General features: G+C 34.8%; 1 protein-coding gene across 6 annotated transcripts in view; it reads right to left on the bottom strand.

Moving 5' to 3' along the window:
* STXBP5L (syntaxin binding protein 5L) overlaps positions 1-22,863 on the bottom strand; it is a 458,714-nt gene that overhangs the window by 83,726 nt on the left and 352,125 nt on the right. For 3 of the 6 annotated variants that reach the window (XM_045088436.1, XM_045088437.1, XM_045088438.1), the window contains 2 exons: positions 14,256-14,321; positions 1,003-1,095 (listed from right to left, as the gene is read on the bottom strand). In XM_045088436.1, the coding sequence (XP_044944371.1) occupies positions 1,003-1,095; positions 14,256-14,321 (159 nt within the window). The remainder of the gene's footprint in view (positions 1-1,002; positions 1,096-14,255; positions 14,322-22,863) is intronic. The other 3 variants (XM_045088440.1, XM_045088439.1, XM_045088441.1) reach the window with 1 other exon arrangement.

The following is a 22,863-nucleotide window of genomic DNA, read 5'->3' as shown; positions in this document are numbered from 1 at the left end:
AAGGTATATTACTTAAATTCTTTGCTAAAACATTCTCTTCGTAACTTAGTAACTTTGTCACTGCTTGGCTGTCCTTTAATTTCAACTGTGATTAGTTTTTTGCAATTCCTATATATTTTTTCTCTTTTTATTTATGAAATTCAGGAAAAGGCATAGGTTTTACAACCAAATGTAACCAAGTTGAAATTCTAGCTCTACTTATTTAATATTCTGAGCATCACTTTTCTCCTCAGAAAAAGACCTATCAGAGGGGTGTTCTATTACACAAGAAAAAAAGAAACTAGTGTTTGGAAAACTGTGGATTACAATTATTTTTAAGTTCCCTGGTCACTGACTTTATTTGGAATTTAGAACATTGGTAAATTATTCTTAAAATTGCAAATCTGGTCACAACCATTTTGTAATGAATGCTTAATTTAAGGGAGCTATACAACCTGTGTTTGATTTTGATTTGGTCCCTCTGAACAGCATCAAATATTCAATGGCTATGCATGATACAGATTATAAGACCTTCCTTTCTGTTCTCTATTTCTGAGAGAACATTGCCTCTTTGAGGTAATTCTTTGGTGGAGTTTCCATGATCATCATAGTAGTTTGTGACCTTAGATAATAAATAACTATATTATGAAGAATGAAGAATTAGTAGAATTTTTACAAAACCACTCTATTTTTTGCCTCTTAAGTTTCCCTAAGTTCTCTGTTGGTCCCCCCATATTTTCGTATAGGTATGATAAAAGTATACAGGTTTAAAGTAGAAAGATATCACTATCAAAATTATATAGGACACTTCAAAATCACAGATGTCTTAGGAATTCCCGTTTTATGTCTTATGAAGTCAGTGTCTGTGGTTTTAATTGATTCAGGGAAATTTGTCTTCATTCACGATGGGGGACCTGTATTTTCAGCACAAATAAGAATAAAGCTTTTGAGACAAATTGTGAAGTCCAGAAAATTGTAGAGACATGAAAACCTTTTTCGTTCAAAAGAGATTTTCACTTTCACCTGGCAAGTGATGTATTTGATTCCTCTGTCTCACAGCTGGTATTTCATTCCTATAAAAGCCTGTTGTTGCCTCAGGAGTTCTGGTAGCAAGTCCTAAAGGAAGGGAATAAAAGACTATTGGCATTTACCTTCTTAGCCCAAGTGAACCCAGAAGCTTTATTCTAGAGGTGAAATTCATAACTATTTGGAAGGGTCTCTACTTTGTGCCTTTATTTGAGTATTTTTATACTGCCCCAACACAGGACTATCTGGAGGGAAGAAGCTTTTTCTTTGAAAGATGGAGTGGGGTTCTAGAAATGTAGAACCATATAGAAGGAGCATTCAAGCTAGGCTATAAGATGTAGTTCTAACCCAGGATTGAGAACAGAGCTGGTTAGTTCTTTGTTAGTATTTTGTGATGTTAGTCTCTATGACATTTTAATAAAGATATCTTTATTAAAGATACTTAAATAAACATATTTTAATAAAGATACATATTCCTATCACCTTAGTCTTCACTTGAACTTGATAGCATAGTAAGTCTGTTGTATATTGTGGACAGTGAGAATTATGAAGATTGATGCCTATATAGATAACAGCAGTACTAGAACCTATTCCTAGCTTAGATAGAAAAAAATGTTCATTTGAGCAAATTATTTTTAAAGGCATACCTTAAAGGAAGAAAAATTAGAAAAATGTACATCTTGTGGACAGATACAACTCTACAGTTGAAGTCTTGGTTAATTTTCAATTCATTGTCCAAAGACAAAAGGCCTATTTCCTTTAGGGATTGCAGCTCTGTTCCAGGTAAGTAGAACTAGAGCTGAATATTAGTTCAGGCTCATACCTTTGGGATGTTTATGTAGTATACAAATTGTACAGCCTTACCTGGTGAGTGAAAAAGGGTTATATAGCTTTAAGAAAAAACAACTATTTGTAAAATTATTAGTTTAATGTTGGTTCCTTCAGATAGACTCTATTCCATCTGGCATAGAGTATATTATTTTGTTCATTAGTTTATTCTCAGTAGATAACATAATATCTACATAACTGCAGATACTGGAAATTACTTGTTGAATAGTTGGGTAAATGAATAAATATTATGAAATGGTTATATTTTCCTGGAAGTTAAGAACATCAGCTTTCTGGTTAGCTCACTGGAATTCTTTAAGCTCCCAATTCCTACTCCGTTTTCTCTCATTGTTTTCAAATAAATGTTTAATAGTCTTAAACTTCACTCTTTTTACTTGCAGTTTATTGGGCTAAAGGGGAGTTTGAGATCCATGCCAGAAATCAGGGTTATAAAATGATTATCGATCTCTGGCTTGCCTAATTACCAACCATTTTTACTCAGCTATTTGAATTCAAAAATTTTTTTTAATTTTTAATTATTTAATTATTTATTTATTTTTATATAAACATATATTTTTATCCCCAGGGGTACAGGTCTGTGAATCACCAGGTTTACACACTTCACAGCACTCACCAAAGCACATACCCTCCCCAATGTCCATAATCCCACCCCCTTCTCCCAAACCCCCTCCCCCCAGCAACCCTCAGTTTGTTTTGTGAGATTAAGAGTCACTTATGGTTTGTCTCCCTCCCAATATTTTAATCAGACTTTAAAGGGGTGAAGGTTTAAGATTACAAAATAGATACTGAGAGAGTTAAGTATTGAAAAAACATTTTCACAGAGCCATGGTTCTCAAGTGGTCCAGAGACCAGAAGCATAAGCATCACGTAGGAACTTGCTAGAGATGCAAAATTTCAAGCCCTACTCTAGATTTGGTGAAGTAGAATCTCTGACAGTCAGCATTCTGTGTTTTAACAAACTCTTCACTTGATTCTGATATAGGCTTACATTTGAGAAAAACTGCATTAAGAAAAAAATAAAGAGAAGGCAAGAATAGTATTGGCTCTTAAATGTTATATATACATGAAAAAGGGGATATACCCAGGTACAAACATTATAATTGCCATTATTAATCAGACCTAGTGATCTGTTTCTTAGTGTATGAATCAAGGAGACATCAGGAGGCATGGTTGCTTTTCTTAGTTTTTCCAAAACTTAGGTATATTACATATATTCTAGTTTCCCTTAATTATATACTATTGATTTTGTCATTCATAAGTTAAACATTTTAACTGTTTGTATCTTCATTCTTTTCTACTTTTAGAGATCATAGTCTTCATAAGTTTTGTAAACTACTGTTAAAATAGTTTTTTCAGTTACATTTTAGTTTTATGAGGTTGGGCTAAAAAATCTGCATTTACCTTAACTATACCTTTCCTGATAATCTAGATACAGTAATTCCTACAATAGGAAGAGATTGCAGAATGTAATTTTATGTATATGTGTTGTTGTAGTATTCTAGGTATAGCATTGGGTGCATTCTCCATCGTGGGCTTAGAAAGACCCTTTAATACAATACAATTATTTTTCTTTTTCATGGGAAATGAATGGAATATGCAAATAACATTTCCAATTTTCTTAAGGTAAAATACACTTTTATGGCACTGTTCCCATGAGGATAAATTTCTTTAATTTTTAACAAATCTATGACTTAAAATCCATAGTAAGAAATCTCTCATTCCTCATTTGTGAATGTTTGTATTCTAAGGTTACTACTAAAGAAGAGTGGGCCCTGCCCAGCAAACCAGTTTCAAATAGGGCACTGAATCTTATCACAGCCAATCATTTCTGGCCCAAGTAACTTAACAAAGTAGTCGAAACTTTCCTACTTTGAAACAATCTACTTTATTGCATGTGAAGTCCTGACTCTGTCTTGCAAAAGAAATGTGGTGGTGATATTTCTAGATTTGCTCTAACATTAATGAAAAAAGAAACATCAGAGGCAGAAGGCTAAAAGCAAGATGTCTAATAAAAACCTACAATAATTATAATAATTAGTTACGATACTGCCTTATCCCTGAGATTGGGAAGAAAGAAGAGATGTTTGCTAACACCACATATATTCAACATTGTCGTGGAGGTCCTAGTTAAACTCTTACTTTAGAAATAAGAAACAGAACTGTCATTTTAATACTGGATATAATTGGATAGAGAGTCCAAAAGAATTTACAGATTATTGGAATTTATGAAGTTTTCTGGATATGAGGTCAATATACAAAAATTAATTGTATTTTTATATTCCAGCCACAAACAATAAGAAAATAATTAATTGACAGCATCTAAAAACACAAAATGCCAAGGCATAACACCAATGAAATGTATATAAGATCTCTAAAAAGAAAACTAAAAATTGTACTGAGAGAAAAGATGTATGTGGAACAAGTAAAGCTTTCATGCACTGCTAATGGAAGTAAAATTGGTGCAACCATTTTGAAAAACTCAGTTGTATTTACGGAAGTTAAATATAGACATACCTTTGGACCCCCCAAATTCACTCCCTGATACATGTGAAACAAAAATGAGTTTATATTTCATTAAACATTTTACAAGATTGGTCATAACAGCTTTTCTTAAAATAGCCTCAAACTATAAACCACCTAAATGTGCAGCAACAATAAAATGCACAGATATACATACAGAAGAATATCACACAGCAATACAAATCATTCACCAATGTAACTGAATATCATATAGATAAGGCTGAGCAAAATTAGCAAGAAACAAAAGAAGTAAATAATGCATGTTTTCATTGATATAAGAATCTAAACTCCACAAAACAGATCTATGGTTAAAAGTCAAAATAGTAGGTACCTTTGTAGGAATAAGTGGCTGAGAGGCATGAGGGAGATTTCTGAGGTTCTAGAGACATTCCATATTGTACCTCAGTTTAAAAAGTTTACTCCCAATGAGGTAAGACCAAGGTAAACAAAAAATTCCAAGTAAAAAAAGCAAGAGAAATAAAGCAAGAATAATAAAGGAATTAAGCATCTATTAAGTGAAAAATAAAGGGAAGCAGAGGATGGAACTAATTAAAAGCCGAAGTTAAGTTAAAATCCCCCCCCCCAAAAAAAAATCCCCAAACCCAGTAAAACTTGCATTTACAAACCATGAGAGACTGTGGACTCTGAGAAACAAACAGGGTTTTGCGGGGATGGGGGGCTTGGATGAGTCTGGTGGTGGGTACTATGAAGGGCACGTATTGCGTGGCACACTGGGTGTGATGCATAAACAATGAATTCTGGAACACTGAAAAGAAATAATAAGACAAACAAAACACAACCAAAAAACCTTGCGTTTAGGTTTAAAAAAAAAAACAAAAACAAAAACAGAATAGATTGACTATTAACTAGTCTAAAAGAAAGATAGAACCACAATCTTTGCATATGTTACATTGAACATTGTTAGAAAATTTCCATAATGGAACTTTTTTTTTATGAAAAGTTTTCTTTACCGATACTATGAACATACAAAATAAGTAATTATAAAGGTTAAATGACTTGATGGAAGAATTCTACCAAAACTTTAAGATATAGTTAACCCCAATAGTATTTAAATTGTTGGGCATAAAGAAAATCCTTAAAAGAAATGTCTGAATGCAGAAAACTTATAAGACAAGAGATAACACAAGCAAAGTTAAGAAAAATATTTGGATCTCATGTCATAAAAGGTTAATTTTAATTTGTAAAGAGGCAATACAAATTGATATGAAAGGGGAAAACAACCCTATAGGTCATGGGTAAATTGTATGAATAGATGAATTACAGAAAAAAAATATTTAATGAGTTCTTAAACAATTGAAAAGGTATTCAATATCACTCAGTGTGAGAGATAAATTGAAACTACACTGACAAATCCTTTTTTCCCTAACAGACTTACAAAATTTTAAAAAATGATAAGCAATAAACATTGGTTTATTGATGTTATTAATAGAGGGAGAGAAAATTGGAAGAATTTATAAAGGTTAGACATATACCCTTTGACTCAGCAGCTCCAAATTTAGGAATTTATCTTATACCTGTACACATTTAAAATGAAGAATGTACCAAGATTAGTCATAGCAGCATTGTTTGGCATGACATAAATTTGATAGCGAATTAAGTGTCCTTTAATTGGTGAAATGACTATATAAATTAGAGTAAATGCCTGCAATTAAATATCATACAAGTATAATGATTATGTAATCAAATGGAAAGACAAGATACATAGTAAACTGAAACAAGCAAAGTATAGTGAAATGCATATACTACTTGTGTATAAAACAGGAAGCAAAAAAGAACGTTTGTCTTTTTGATTTGTTTACAAACACAAACTAAAAGAATAAATAAGAAAATAACTTTATTTTTCAAAAGGATAGAGACAATGTATGGGGAACAATGGGAGGGAGAATTTAAATTCCATTTCTTTTTGACATTTGAACCCTATATTACTATTAAAATTCAGATTATGGATGATAATTTAAAGTGAAGTTATTTAAATGTTATAAAAAATTTTATCGAATCTTAGATTGAACATGAGAAAATGTCAAGGTAATATTTTAAGGAGATTAATTTTGTTACATGATATGCGAAATGAATTATAAGAGTGAGAGATGGATAGCAGAGACACCTGTATTACATTTTTGTAATACTCTAAATGTGGAATAATAAATTGTAATACTCTAAATGTGGAATAATAAATGCCTATGTTAAGATGGTGCCAATAGAAATACAAAAGAAAGGGTAATGTATGAGATCATGTTTAAAATAAAAGCAGTAAGTTGGGGGAAATTGGAAGGGGAGGTGAACCATGAGAGACTATGGACTCTGAAAAACAATCTGAGGGTTTTGAAGGAGCGGGGGGTGGGAGGTCAGGGTACCAGGGGGTGGGTATTATAGAGGGCACGGATTGCATGGAGCACTGGGTGTGGTGCAAAAATAATGAATACTGTTATGCTAATAATAAATAAAAAATAAATTTAAAAAAATTAAAAAAAAATAAAAGCAGTACAATAAAGATGAAATAGATACGATTAAAACAAAAATTTTTATGGACACAACTAGATTCTACTTAGCCTATATTCCTGAAGAATAAGGATAAACAACCAACAACTCCTAAGAAAACTGAAGAAATGTCACAGTTCTAAATGAATTTATAAAAGTTAAAATTAATTCCTTTTTAAAGTATTAAAGTTTTATACATTTGTATGAAGTTAAAATAAAAAAACAATTTTCGGGAATTATGACAAGATGGCGGAGAAGTAGCAAGCTGAGACTGCTTCAGCTAGCCGGAGATCAGCTAGATAGCTTATCTAAAGATTGCAAACACCTGAAAATCCATCGGCAGATCGAAGAGAAGAAGAACAGCAATTCTGGAAACAGAAAATCAGCCACTTTCTGAAAGGTAGGACCGGCGGAGAAGTGAATCCAAAGCGACGGGAAGATAGACCCCGGGGGGAGGGGCCGGCTCCCGGCAAGCGGCGGAGCAACCGCGCACAAAATCAGGACTTTTAAAAGTCTGTTCCGCTGAGGGACATCGCTCCAGAGGCTAAACCGGGGCGAAGCCCACGCGGGGTCAGCGTGGCCTCAGGTCCCGCAGGGTCACAGAAGGATCGGGGGTGTCTGAGTGTCGCAGAGCTTGCGGGTATTGGAACGGGAAAGCCGGCTGCAGAGACAGAGCCGACAGTAAGCTCGCAGCTCCGTGTTACCTTGAACCGGTCGCAGGCTCGGTGAGCTCGGAGCGCGGCCGGAGGTCAGGCAGACGGGAGTAACTGGGCGCTGTGCTCTGAGGGCGCACTGAGGAGTGGGGCCCTGGGCTCTCGGCTCCTCCGGGCCGGAGACCAGGAGGCCGCCATTTGTATTCCCGTCCTCCGGAACTCTACGGAAAGCGCTCAGGGAACAAAAGCTCCTGAAAGCAAACCCGAGCGGATTACTCACCCCGGCCCCGGGGTAAGGGCGGTGTAATTCCGCCTGGGGCAAAGACACTTGAGAATCACTACAACAGGCCCCTCCCCCAGAAGATCAACAAGAAATCCAGCCGAGACCAAGTTCACCTACCAAGGAGTGCGGTTTCAATACCAAGGAGAGCAGCAGAATTCCAGAGGAGGAGAAAGCCAAGCACGGAACTCATGGCTTTTTTCCTGTGATTTTTTTTAGTCTTGCAGTTAATTTAATTTTTTCTTTTTCATTTTTTTTTTTTTCTCGCCTTCGGGTAAATTTTTTTTTTTTTTAACTGTTACCTTTTTCTTTTTTAACGATTTTTTACTAGTTTATCTAATATATATATATATATATATTTTTTTTTTTTTACATTTTTCTTAGGTGTTTTCTTTTTTTAAAATTCTTTTCTTTTCTTTTCTTTTTTTTTTTTTTTTTTTTCTCTCTTCCTTTTTGAACCTCTTTTTATCCCCTTTCTCCCCACTCACGATTTTGGATCTCTTCTAATTTGGTTAAAGCATATTTTCCTGGGGTTGTTGCCACCCTTTTAGTATTTTACTTGCCCCTTCATTTACTCTTATCTGGACAAAATGACAAGACGTAAAAATTCAACACAAAAAAAAGAAAAAGAGGCAGTACCGAAGGCTAGGGACCTAATCAATACAGACATCGGTAATATGTCAGATCTAGAGTTCAGAATGACAATTCTCAAGGTTCTAGCCGGGCTCGAAAAAGGCATGGAAGATATTAGAGAAACCCTCTCGAGAGATATAAAAGCCCTTTCTGGAGAAATAAAAGAACTAAAATCTAACCAAGGTGAAATCAAAAAAGCTATTAATGAGGTGCAATCAAAAATGGAGGCTCTCACTGCTAGGATAAATGAGGCAGAAGAAAGAATTAGTGATATAGAAGACCAAATGACAGAGAATAAAGAAGCTGAGCAAAAGAGGGACAAACAGCTACTGGACCACGAGGGGAGAATTCGAGAGATAAGTGACACCATAAGACGAAACAACATTAGAATAATTGGGATTCCAGAAGAAGAAGAAAGTGAGAGGGGAGCAGAAGGTATACTGGAGAGAATTATTGGGGAGAATTTCCCCAATATGGCAAAGGGAAAGAGCATCAAAATTCAGGAGGTTCAGAGAATGCCCCTCAAAATCAATAAGAATAGGCCCACACCCCGTCACCTAATAGTAAAATTTACAAGTCTCAATGACAAAGAGAAAATCCTGAAAGCAGCCCGGGAAAAGAAGTCTGTAACATACAATGGTAAAAATATTAGATTGGCAGCTGACTTATCCACAGAGACCTGGCAGGCCAGAAAGAGCTGGCATGATATTTTCAGAGCACTAAACGAGAAAAACATGCAGCCAAGAATACTATATCCAGCTAGGCTATCATTGAAAATAGAAGGAGAGATTTAAAGCTTCCAGGACAAACAACAACTGAAAGAATTTGCAAATACCAAACCAGCTCTACAGGAAATCTTGAAAGGGGTCCTCTAAGCAAAGAGAGAGCCTACAAGTGGTAGATCAGAAAGGAACAGAGACCATATACAGTAACAGTCACCTTACAGGCAATACAATGGCACTAAATTCATATCTCTCAATAGTTACCCTGAATGTGAATGGGCTAAATGCCCCTGTCAAAAGACACAGGGTATCAGAATGGATAAAAAAAAACAAAACCCATCTATATGTTGCCTCCAAGAAACACATTTTAAGCCCGAAGACACCTCCAGATTTAAAGTGAGGGGGTGGAAAAGAATTTACCATGCTAATGGACATCAGAAGAAAGAAAGCAGGAGTGGCAATCCTTATATCAGATCAATTAGATTTTAAGCCAAAGACTATAATAAGAGATGAGGAAGGACACTATATCATACTCAAAGGGTCTGTCCAACAAGAAGATTTAACAATTTTAAATATCTATGCCCCCAATGTGGGAGCAGCCAACTATATAAACCAGTTAATAACAAAATCAAAGAAACACATCAACAATAATACAATGATAGTAGGGGACTTTAACACTCCCCTCACTAAAATGGACAGGTCATCCAAGCAAAAGATCAGCAAGGATATAAAGGCCTTAAATGACACATTGGACCAGATGGACATCACAGATATATTCAGAATATTTCATCCCAAAGCAACAGAATACACATTCTTCTCTAGTGCACATGGAACATTCTCCAGAATAGATCACATCCTCGGTCCTAAATCAGGACTCAACCGGTATCAAAAGATTGGGATCATTCCCTGCATATTTTCAGACCACAATGCTCTAAAGCTAGAACTCAACCACAAAAGGAAGTTTGGAAAGAACCCAAATACATGGAGACTAAACAGTATCCTTCTAAAGAATGAATGGGTCAACCGGGAAATTAAAGAAGAATTGAAAAAAATCATGGAAACAAATGATAATGAAAACACAACGGTTCAAAATCTGTGGGACACAACAAAGGCAGTCCTGAGAGGAAAATATATAGCGGTACAAGCCTTTCTCAAGAAACAAGAAAGGTCTCAGGTACACAACCTAACCCTACACCTAAAGGAGCTGGAGAAAGAACAAGAAAGAAACCCTAAGCCCAGCAGGAGAAGAGAAATCATAAAGATCAGAGCAGAAATCAATGAAATAGAAAGCAAAAAAACAATAGAACAAATCAACGAAACTAGGAGCTGGTTCTTTGAAAGAATTAATAAAAATTGATAAACCCCTGGCCCGACTTATCAAAAAGAAAGAGAAAGGACCCCAATAAATAAAATCATGAATGAAAGAGGAGAGATCACAACTAACACCAAAGAAATACAAACTATTATAAGAACATACTATGAGCAACTCTACGGCAATAAATTTGACAATCTGGAAGAAATGGATGCATTCCTAGAAACATATAAACTACCACAACTGAACCAGGAAGAAATAGAAAGCCTGAACAGACCCATAACCAGTAAGGAGATTGAAACAGTCATTAAAAATCTCCAAACAAACAAAGCCCAGGGCCAGACGGCTTCCCGGGGGAATTCTACCAAACATTTAAAGAAGAACTAATTCCTATTCTCCTGAAACTGTTCCAAAAAATAGAAATGGAAGGAAAACTTCCAAACTCATTTTATGAGGCCAGCATCACCTTGATCCCAAAACCAGACAAGGATCCCACCAAAAAAGAGAGCTATAGACCGATATCCTTGATGAACACAGATGCGAAAATACTCAACAAAATACTAGCCAATAGGATTCAACAGTACATTAAAAAGATTATTCACCACGACCAAGTGGGATTTATTCCAGGGCTGCAAGGTTGGTTCAACATCCGCAAATCAGTCAATGTGATACAACACATCAATAAAAGTAAGAACAAGAACCATATGATACTCTCAATAGATGCTGAAAAAGCATTTGACAAAGTACAACATCCCTTCCTGATCAAAACTCTTCAAAGTGTAGGGATAGAGGGCACATACCTCAATATCATCAAAGCCATCTATGAAAAACCCACCGCAAATATCATTCTCAATGGAGAAAAACTGAAAGCTTTTCCGCTAAGGTCAGGAACACGGCAGGGATGTCCATTATCACCACTGCTATTCAACATCGTACTAGAGGTCCTAGCCTCAGCAATCAGACAACAAAAGGAAATTAAAGGCATCCAAATCGGCAAAGAAGAAGTCAAATTATCACTCTTCGCAGATGATATGATACTATATGTGGAAAACCCAAAAGACTCCACTCCAAAACTGCTAGAACTTATACAGGAATTCAGTAAAGTGTCAGGATATAAAATCAATGCACAGAAATCAGTTGCATTTCTCTACACCAACAGCAAGACAGAAGAAAGAGATATTAAGGAGTCAATCCCATTTACAATTGCATCCAAAACCATAAGATACCTAGGAATAAACCTAACCAAAGAGACACAGAATCTATACTCAGAAAACTATAAAGTACTCATGAAAGAAATTGAGGAAGACACAAAGAAATGGAAAAAAAACGTTCCATGCTCCTGGATTGGAAGAATAAATATTGTGAAAATGTCTATGCTACCTAAAGCAATCTACACATTTAATGCAATTCCTATCAAAGTACCATCCATCTTTTTCAAAGAAATGGAACAAATAATTCTAAAATTTATATGGAACCAGAAAAGACCTCGAATAGCCAAAGGGATATTGAAAAGAAAGCCAACGTTGGTGGCATCACAATTCCGGACTTCAAGCTCTATTACAAAGCTGTCATCATCAAGACAGCATGGTACTGGCACAAAAACAGACACATAGATCAATGGAACAGAATAGAGAGCCCAGAAATAGACCCTCAAATCTATGGTCAACTAATCTTCGACAAAGCAGGAAAGAATGTCCAATGGAAAAAAGACAGCCTTTTCAATAAATGGTGCTGGGAAAATTGGACAGCCACATGCAGAAAAAATGAAATTGGACCATTTCCTTACACCACACACAAAAAATAGACTCAAAATGGATGAAGGACCTCAATGTACGAAAGGAATCCATCAAAATCCTTGAGAACACGGGCAGCAACCTCTTCGACCTCTGCCGCAGCAACATCTTCCTAGGAACAACGCCAAAGGCAAGGGAAGCAAGGGAAAAAATGAACTACTGGGATTTCATCAAGATCAAAAGCTTTTGCACAGCAAAGGAAACAGTTAACAAAATCAAAAGACAACTGACAGAATGGGAGAAGATATTTGCAAACGACATATCAGATAAAGGACTAGTGTCCAGAATCTATAAAGAACTTAGCAAACTCAACACCCAAAGAACAAATAATCCAATCAAGAAATGGGCAGAGGACATGAACAGACATTTCTGCAAAGAAGACATCCAGATGGCGAACAGACACATGAAAAAGTGCTCCATATCACTCGGCATCAGGGAAATACAAATCAAAACCACAATGCGATATCACCTCACACCAGTCAGAATGGCTAAAATCAACAAGTCAGGAAATGACAGATGCTGGCGAGGATGCGGAGAAAAAGGGGAACCCTCCTACACTGTTGGTGGGAATGCAAGCTGGTGCAGCCACTCTGGAAAACAGCATGGCGGTTCCTCAAAATGTTGAAAATAGAACTGCCCTATGACCCAGCAATTGCACTATTGGGTATTTACCCTAAAGATACAAATGTAGTGATCCAAAGGGGCACATGCACCCGAATGTTTATAGCAGCAATGTCCACAATAGCCAAACTATGGAAAGAACCTAGATGTCCATCAACAGATGAATGGATCAAGAAGATGTGGTATATATACACAATGGAATACTATGCAGCCATCAAAAGAAATGAAATCTTGCCATTTGCGACAACATGGATGGAACTAGAGCGTATCATGCTTAGCGAAATAAGTCAAGCAGAGAAAGACAACTATCATATGATCTCCCTGATATGAGGAAGTGGTGATACAACATGGAGGCTTAAGTGGGTAGAAGAAGAATAAATGAAACAAGATGGGATTGGGAGGGAGACAAACCATAAGTGACTCTTAATCTCACAAAACAAACTGAGGGTTGCCGGGGGCAGGGGGTTTGGGAGAAGGGGGTGGGATTATGGACATTGGGGAGGGTATGTGATTTGGTGAGTGCTGTGAAGTGTGTAAACCTGTTGATTCACAGACCTGTACCCCTGGGGATAAAAATATATGTTTATCAAAAATAAAAAATTAAAAAAAAAAAAAAAAAAAAAAAAAAAACAATTTTCGATACTCAATGAAAACATATCTGTAGCTCATTATCACAGATATACCTATATTTTTGGTGCTTAAAAATTTACATGTTACTATATATGCATTAGAGAAAAATCAGATAAATAAATTTTAAAAAATAAGCTAATTGTTCATAATCCTACCCCCCAAAATTTCTACTACTAACATTTTTTGCATACCTTAAAGACTTATTCCTAGGAATATTTATACTCACATTTTTTATATATTTTAGTGGGCTCATGTTTTAACTTGATGCTTTAGTTCCAGCATGTTATCAATTTTTCTTTTTTTTTTTTCAATGAATATACATGTTTTCAAACTGTGATCCAGAGGTATGAACCAACTAAGGTCCAATGGTATCATATTCTCTGCACCTACAGTATGTATTTCCCACTTAATTCAACTCTAGCTATAAGAGGAAAGAGTTTCTCTGTATCATTACCAATTTTTACTTCACATTATTTATCTGTAAAGAAACCTTCCTTTAAAATGTCTTTAAAAGTACTACATTCATACCTCTGGTCTTAATTATTTGGAAGGCCAAAAATATTTTTAAAGACATTTATTTCTAATTGATTGTAGAATCAAATTTGTTTATGATTAAATTTCAGAAACTACATTACAATGACTAAAATTATGAATTTCACATGGTAAGAATTATGAAAATAAAGCAGTAGATTACTGCAGTGAATTACCAGAAGACTGAAAGTTACCATTCATGTTTACCTGAAGTGGGAGACTTGCATCGCTCAAGTTCCAGGGAAACTGGACTTTCATTTAGCTCAGTCAAACCTAAAAATGAAATGATAATAAATGAGATGAATTTTGCTAACACTTTGTAGATAATTCCTATTCCTGAAAATTTAGAAAGGTTTTTCTTCCCCCGGTGAAAACTACTTTTGTAGTCTCATGTTATGACAAGGGTTCTGATAAATTGTTTCAACAAGTGATATCAGAAACAATAAGGAGCAATAATTAATAGAGCAAAAAAATAATCAAACATATGGTAGAGAACTGTAAAATATTTTTTATTTTCTTATATGAAATCATTACTTTAATAACCTAAGCTTCACCTGAAAATAGACCAAAAATTATACAATTTATAATGGGTTTTAAAAAGGCCTAATCAAATTTTCTGCTTTCAAGAGAAACACTTACTGGCTTTTATAAAGAACATGAAAGGTATGCTACAAACTTTAAATATTATATTTAGTTATAAAAAGGTAGTATTGTGGGTTGCAGTGGGCAGAGGGGTAGGGAGAGGGTGGTTGGGTTATGGACATTGGGGAGGGTATATGCTATGGTGAGTGCTGTGAAGTGTGTAAGCCTGACAATTCACAGACCTGTACCCCTGGGGCTAATAATACATTATATGTTAATTTTTTTTAGAAAAGGTAGTATCGTGTAGTACATATTAAGTGATTTGTTTGATGGTATCAAATTCCTTCTTAAAATAAGCACTATATTTTTCTCTTTTTAAAATGTTTTATTATGTCACTGTACTGACATACCCAAGTATCTACTGACAAATACAAGGATAGGCACAATAGGTTAATAAACATTTTATATTCTCATTACTATGACATGCATAAAATATCCTTAATTATGGTTTTCCTATCCTTGTAGGAGATTCTTGTATACTTTTTTTTTGTAAATAGATATTCAGAGTTTCTACTTTAATATAAATCCCCATACCCAGAAGTACTTAGGGCTATTGTCAATTACCAAAACTATCTTTGTTCATATTCCTTGTACCACCCTTTATGTAATTTGTATGAATTAACTTGCTGTGGTTTCAAAAAATCATAGAATTTTTTAAAAAGTCTGCTGTGGTAGCTGTGGTACTCTAGCCCAACTCTTATGTTTTACAGGTAAGAAACTGACAGTTTGAAGATTTTAAATATTTAAGGTTACAGAACCAAGTTAATGCCATAGCTTGAATAGAATTCTTTATATATTTAAGAGTCTTTTGTTAGAAGTAGGTATTGTGAATATTTTCTTCCCATATGGGACTTATCTTGTCATTTTCTTAATGAAAATGAAATCTTTTGATGATCAGAAGATTAGTTTCCTTAAAGGAAAATTTATCATTTTTTTCAAAATTCCTATATGAGTAATCTTTGCCTACTCCATGGTCATGAAGATATTGTTGTTTCCTTCAAGAAGCGTTTTAATATTCAGCTTTCATTTTTAGGACTATATTTCATCTCAATTTTGATTGTGGTGTGAAGAGATTAAGGTCCATTTCCCCCTATATGTTTGTCCAGTTTTTTGCATCATTATTTGTTAAAAAGATTTTCCTTCCTTTATTGATTTTTATTAGTGTCTTAATAAAAAATAAACTGGCTACATAAGTGTAGGTTTCTTTCTGGACTTTCACTGTGTAGTCATTGGTCTATTTGTCTATTTTTCTTTTTTTTACCACCACACTAATTAATGTACATTTATAGTACATCTTGAAGTCAGGTAGTAAAATCCTCCAACTTTGTTTATTTCCAAAAGCTTTTTAATTATTTTAGATTCTTTGCATTTTTTTAAAAAAATTATTTATTTGACAGAGAGAGAGAGCACAAGTAGGCAGAGCAGCAGGCAGAAGGAGCGAGAGAAGCAGGCTCTGCTGAGCAAGGAGTCCCATGCAGGGGGCTTGATCCCAGGACGCTGGGATCATGACCTGAGCAGAAGGCAGCCACTTAACCGACTGAGCCACCCAGGTGCTGCTGATTCTTTGCATTTCTAAATAAAGTTTAGAATCAATTTGTTAATTTCTACAAAAAGATATGCCAACCTTTTGTTGGACTGTAATAAATCCATAGATAATTTTGGTGGAGTAAACATTTAAAAAATAGTCAGTCTCCCAACCCATTAACATGGTGTTCTCTCTTCATTTGAATGGTCTTTTAAATTTTTCTTTCTGTACCAGTTTGCAGATTTCAGTATAGAGATTTTGATCATGGGATTTTTCAAGCCTTCTATTTTCTTTTTGGTCTTCTACCTAGTTCTTGTATCATTATTCAAAGTGGAGTATTAAAATTTCTAATTGTCTTCTCCCTCTAATCCTGTCAAGTATTGCTTCATGTACATCTTAGTTCTGTTGTTAGATGCATTGATGTTGATCATTGTTAAGTCTTCTTGATGGATTGACCATTTTTCCATTTTAGATGTCTCTATTTCTAGTAACATCTTTTTTTTGCTTTAAAATCTGTTTTGCCTGATATTAACTACAGCTTTTTTATATTTGCTGTTTGCATGACCTTTTTCTATCCTTTTACTTTCAACCTATTTGTATCTTTATGCCTTCAGACAGCATAGAGTTAAATCTTCATTAAAAAAAAAAAAACTAGTCCAACAATCTTTACCTTCTGATTGGATTGTTAAATCTATCCATATTTAATGTTGTAATTGATATAGTTGGATTACATCTGTCATTTTACTTTAGGCTTTCTGTATGTCTCATGTCTTTTTTGTTCCTCTAATATTCCTTTATTGCTTTCTTTGGCATTAAGTATCTTCTGGTACAATTTATTCATTTAATAATTCTGCCATATTTTTGAAGTTCTTTGTAATGGTTCTAAGACAACATATACATCCTAATTGACCAAAATCTACTTCCAGATGTATATTAACTTAATTCCAGGGGGATATAAAAATGTTACTCATTTTTGGCTCTATTTCCTCTTTCCCTTTTATTATTATGTATAATACACATATATGTGTATTATATTGGCATACATATTATATCCCTATGTATTAGAAATCTAACAAATTATAATTATTTTATATAACTTTGTTTTTTATAAAACCTGAGAGAAGGAAAAAGCAAAAATTACTTTTATAAAGTTTGTGTATCAACTTTCTAATTTACCATTTCTAGCTCTCTTCATTTGTTGTGGTCAATCCAGGTGGTTTCATCTGCTTACTCAAATTCAGCTTTGCTCCCATTACCTCCTTAGTGCTGTTATGTAAAAATATATTACAGGTCTAAATGTTATAGGCCCAACAATACAATTTTATACATATAATTTTATAAATGAGTCTTTAAATCAATTAAGACATGAAAAATGTGGATTTATACTATTTATAATTACATAATTACCTTAATAATGTACTTTTTTCCTTTGTGTGAATTCAAATTATCATCTAGTGTTTACCTTCTTACAGCCTGAGAAAACTTTCTTTAGTATTTCTTGTAAAGCATATCATTTTTTCATCTACATTTTTGAAAAATCATTTTGCTGAATATAAGATTCTTGGCTTTAGTTTTTTTCTTTTGAGCACTCTGATTATGTTGTCCTCCTGCTTCAGGCCTCCATTGTTTCTGATGAACTGTTAATCCTACTGGAGTTCCCCCATATGTGACAAGTCATTTTTCTATCAGTTCTTTCAAGATTTTCTTATTGTCTTTCAGCATTTTTACTATGATGTGTCTGGGTGTGGTATCTTCATATTTATCCTTTTGAAGTTCACTGAGTTTTTGGACATATATACATTAATGGTTTTGGAACTTTTCTGCCACTATCTCTTTGAATATTTTTCTGATTCTCTCCTCTTCTCTCCTTCCAGTACTCATTATGGACATGTTGGTGCACTTAAGCTACCCTAAATTTTTTTTCTCTTCTTTAGAATGCACAGTTTCTATCAATCTACCTTCAATTCTACCAGTTGCTGATTCTGTTTCTACCAGTTTAGGTTGACTGTTGAGTCCCTCTAGTGAATTTTTCTTTCCACATATTGTACTTGGTCCTTGTTTTCCTTTGACCCCATTCACTCATTTCACCCACCTTCCACTCGCTGCCTTTGGAAACCACCAGTCTGTCCTCTGTATTTTTGTACTCCTTTTTGTTGTTCTTTATTCGTTTTTAGATTCCGCATATGGATATCATATGGTATTTGTTTTTGTCTTTTTTCACTTAGCATAATGACTCAGGTCCATCCATGTTGTTGCAAATGGTAAGATTTCCTTCTTTTTTTATGGCTGAATAATAATCCATTGTGCGCGCGCGCGTTTTTGTGTGTGTGTGTGTATAGCTCAACTATATTTTCTTTACTCGTTCATCCACTGATGGACACTTAAGTTGTTTCCATATCTTGGTTATTGTAAATAATGTTGCAGTGAACATGGGGGTGGCATTTATCATTTTCAGTTAATTTTTTATTTCTTTGCATAGACATCCAGAAGAGAAATTGCTGGATCATATGGTAGTTCTATTTCTAATTTTCGAGGAAACTCCATATTGTTTTTCAGAATGGCTATACCAATTTACATTCCTACCATCAATGCACAAAGGTTTCCTTATCTCTACATCCTTGCCAACACTTGTTATTATTTCTTGTCTTTTAGTTATAGCCATTCTTTTTTTTTTTTTTTTTTTGGAGTTTTTTTTTATTTATTTGACAGGGATCACAAGTAGGCAGAGAGGCAGGCAGAGAGAGAGAGGAGGAAGCAGGCTCCCTGCTGAGCAGAGAGCCTGATGCGGGACTTGATCCCAGGACCCTGAGATCATGACCTGAGCTGAAGGCAGAGACTTAACCCACTGAGCCACCCAGGAGGCCCCAGTGATCGCCATTCTAACAAGTGTCAGATGATATTTCATTTTGGTTTTAAAGATTTGCATTTCTCTGATGATTAGTCATATTGAGTACCTTTTCATGTACCTGTGGGCTATCTGCTTAGTTTTTTTGGGGGAAAAAAAAAATCTGCTCAGATTGTCTGCTCATTTTTTACTTGGAATTTTCTTTTCTTTTCTTGCCATAGAATGGCATAAATTCTTTATATATTTTGGATATTAACCCTTTATCAGATATATGATTTTTAAATATTTTCTCCCATTTAATGGATTGCCTTTTCGTTTTGTTTATGTTTTCCTTTGGTCTGCAGAAGCTTTTTAATTTGATACTGTCCTACTTACTTTTGTTTTTGTTGCCTTTGCTTTTGGTGTCAAATCCAAAAAATTATTGCCAACAATAATTTTTTATTGTTTTTTATTTTTTATAACTCAGTCAAGGAATGTACTGGCTACATTTTGTTCTAGTATTTTTATGTTTTTGTATCTTATGTTCCACTCTTAAATCCACTTTGAGTTAATTCTTGTGAATGGTATAAGATAGTTCTGTTTGCTTCTTTTTCTAACTTTGGTCTGTTTGTTGATCTTCTCTATTTGATGAGACATTATCATCATAGTTTCCCATCTTTAAGCATGGTGTCTTTGGCTCCTTAAAAATTTTTCATGGCTGCTATGAGATTAAATCCAACATCTGGACCCTCTCAGAGGCAATTTCTGTTGTCTTATTTTTCTGGTAAACGAGTCACACTTTCCTGTTTCATTGCAGGTCTTATAATATTTTGTTGATAACTAGTCATTTTACAGTACAGTAATTCTGGATATTGATTACTGATGCCACCCGTCCCCCTAGTTTTTTTGTTTGTTTGCTTGTTTAATGACTGGGCTAGAATATTTTAATGAAGTTTATTTCCCTTCATTGTGAAGACTTTGATGTTGCTTATCAGAGGGCGTAAACTTCAGTGTGAATGGCAATAGTTTTAAAGGTGGTCTCCTCGTCTCGTTCCCTGGTCTCTCTGTTGATACCAAATCCAGCTATCAAATATCACAGTCACAGCCAGGTGAATGTTTTATTGTTTTTGACAATGCCTCAGGATATATATATTACTCAATATTCTAATCCATTTTAGGCAGAGGCCATATATGAAGCCAGTCTTCAAGGTCTGTTCAAATCTCAGGAGGGGTATTAGTTGTCTCTTTGTTCTCATGGGTGAGCAGCTCACCTATGGTCTAGCTGATTACTCTTAACTAAGAAGTGCTACCAGCGTCTTATTTGATTTCCACCAAATACGTTATTGGTTTTGAAGCATCCTTAGGCTTGAACTTCCCTAAATTGTGTTTCAATAAAGCTAGTTTCTTTGGGGAGAACTTCAGAGTTCTCTGTCTTATAGACTGCCTCTTCCTCTGGGCAAAACCTCTGAGCCACAAGTCTGGATTCTGGGCAGGTATGGTACCTCTGGCCTTCCCAGATTTACTTCTCTGGCATGAAACATTTATTCTATGAGCAAGCTGAGTGAGAGCAGTCATGGACTCAGCATTTTGGCTTGCTATGGTTGGAGTAGACATTTTGTCCTATGACTGAGGCATTGACAGGGGAAGGGAGCCTTTGACATTTTGGCCACACTCACCAGGAATTTGTCTTTTTCAACTTGCGGTTGGAGGGGATGAGAAATGCTTGCAACCTGAGAGCAGGAGAGGTACAAAGCAAGTTGTGGCTCAGTGTCAAAGAGTCACTTTTTGCCAAGTGTCAGATTTTTTTGAATAAATGTTTCTTTCTTTTCTATCTCCTCTTAAGACGATTTCCAGAGATTTTAAGTAATTATTTTGTTAGAAAATTGTTTTCACTGGTTTTATGTTTTCTCTGGAGAATATGTCCATGGTGTTCCTCAATGCCATTTGGAAGTCTATCCTGTACCTGGTATTTTAAAAATAAATACACTTCTTAATTGTTTCCTTTTATTATATAAAAATATAATTGACTTTGTATACTGTGTACTCTTCAGTGTTGCTAAATTCACATACAGTTTTTATAGCTTTTTGTAGATGCCTTTGCGTTTCCTCAATATACGATAATATCATTGGCCAATAAAGTTAAATATTTTCCTTGTAAAGCTTAAACATATTATTTTTTATCTTGCTTTTGCACTAGGTCATCAAAGACAATGTTGAACAAAGGGAGTGAGAGTGGACATCATTGCGTTGTTACCAATTTTAGTGGAAAACATCCAATATTCTGCAATTAAGAATGATGTTGTTGAGTTCTAGCTTTAGAGCATTGTGGTCTGAAAATATGCAGGGAATGATCCCAATCTTTTGATACCGGTTGAGTCCTGATTTAGGACCGAGGATGTGATCTATTCTGGAGAATGTTCCATGTTATTTGTAGGATTTTCATTGATGGTCTTTATTCATTTGTAGAACTATTCTATTTCTTGTTTTCCAGTGGTTATTTTAAAGAAGTGTCAACTGATGACAATTTTTTTTTTTGCATGTATTGAGGTGATACAATTTTCTCCTCTATTTTGTTAATTGTTCTGCATTTATTGGTTTTCAAATATTAAACTTATATTCCTTGGATAAATCTACATTGGCAATGACATTTTATGTTTCTTATGTATGTTTGTCTTCCATTTGCTAATATTTCATATATGATTTTTGCATCTATGCTCATAAGTGAGATGGGCCTATACTCTTCCTTTGGTTTGTCAAGTTTTAGTTCTTAGCATTGTGCTGGCCTCAGATAAGCAGTTGGAAAGATTTCCTTTTTTTCTTTTTTCTAGTCCCTAAAGCTGTTGGCATAAGATTAGTGTTATTTCCTCCTTAAATGTTTGATAGAATTAATCAGTCAAGTTATTTGAAGACTGCAGTTTTCTTGTTGTGGGTAATTTTTAAAAAAGATTTTATTTATTTATTTATTTATTTATTTGAGATACAGAGAGAAAGCAGAGGGAGAAGCAGGTCTCTGTTGAGCAGGGAGCCCCTGGGATCAAGAACCAAGCCAAAGGCACATGTTTAACTGAGTGAGCCACCTAGGCGCCCATAGGTATCTAATTTTGAATGAAGATAGGAAGCTATTTATATTTTCCAGTGTGTTTGGTGTCAGTTTTTATAATTTTTTTCTTTCAAGAAGTCTCTTAATTTTACCTATTTTGTCAATTTATAGGCATATAGTTGTTCCTAGTCTTTTATTATTTTTAATGTTTATAGAAAATTCGTAGTAATGCCCTCTTTTTCATTTGTTATTTACTTTTTTCTTCTTGATCAGTCTTACTAGGGTTTTATAGATCTTAGTAGTTTCTTTGAAGTTGTAATATTGATTAAAGATTAAGATCTTGTGTTTTTGTTGATCAACTCTATTGTTTGCCCTCTATTTCATTCACTTTTGTCTTTATTCCCTTCCTTCTGTTTACTTTGTGTTACACTGTTCTTTTTTAGTGTTTCAACAAGGTTTAGATTATTGATTTGATATAATTTCTTTTCTAATATATGTACTTATGTTCCAAATTTTCCCTTAAATACTATTTAAGCAACATCTTACAAATTTTGGTATTTTGTGTTTATACTTTCAGTTCAAAAATACTTTAAAACTGGGGTGCCTGGGTGGCTCAGTGGGTTAAAGCCTCTGCCTTTGGCTCAGGTCATGATCCCAGGGTCCTGGAATCGAGCCCCCACTGAGCAGAGAGCCCACTTCCCTTCCTCTCTCTCTCTGCCAGCCTCTCTGCCTACTTGGGATCTCTCTCTGTCAAATAAATAAATAAATATAATCTTAAAAAATT

This window comes from Mustela putorius, unplaced genomic scaffold (genome assembly GCF_011764305.1).
Source record: "Mustela putorius furo isolate JIRA1106 unplaced genomic scaffold, ASM1176430v1.1 tig00003834_pilon_pilon_pilon, whole genome shotgun sequence".
Lineage (NCBI taxonomy): Eukaryota > Metazoa > Chordata > Mammalia > Carnivora > Mustelidae > Mustela > Mustela putorius.
The sequence above is the reverse complement of the archived record's forward strand: the minus strand, read 5'-3'. Positions and strand labels throughout refer to the sequence as shown.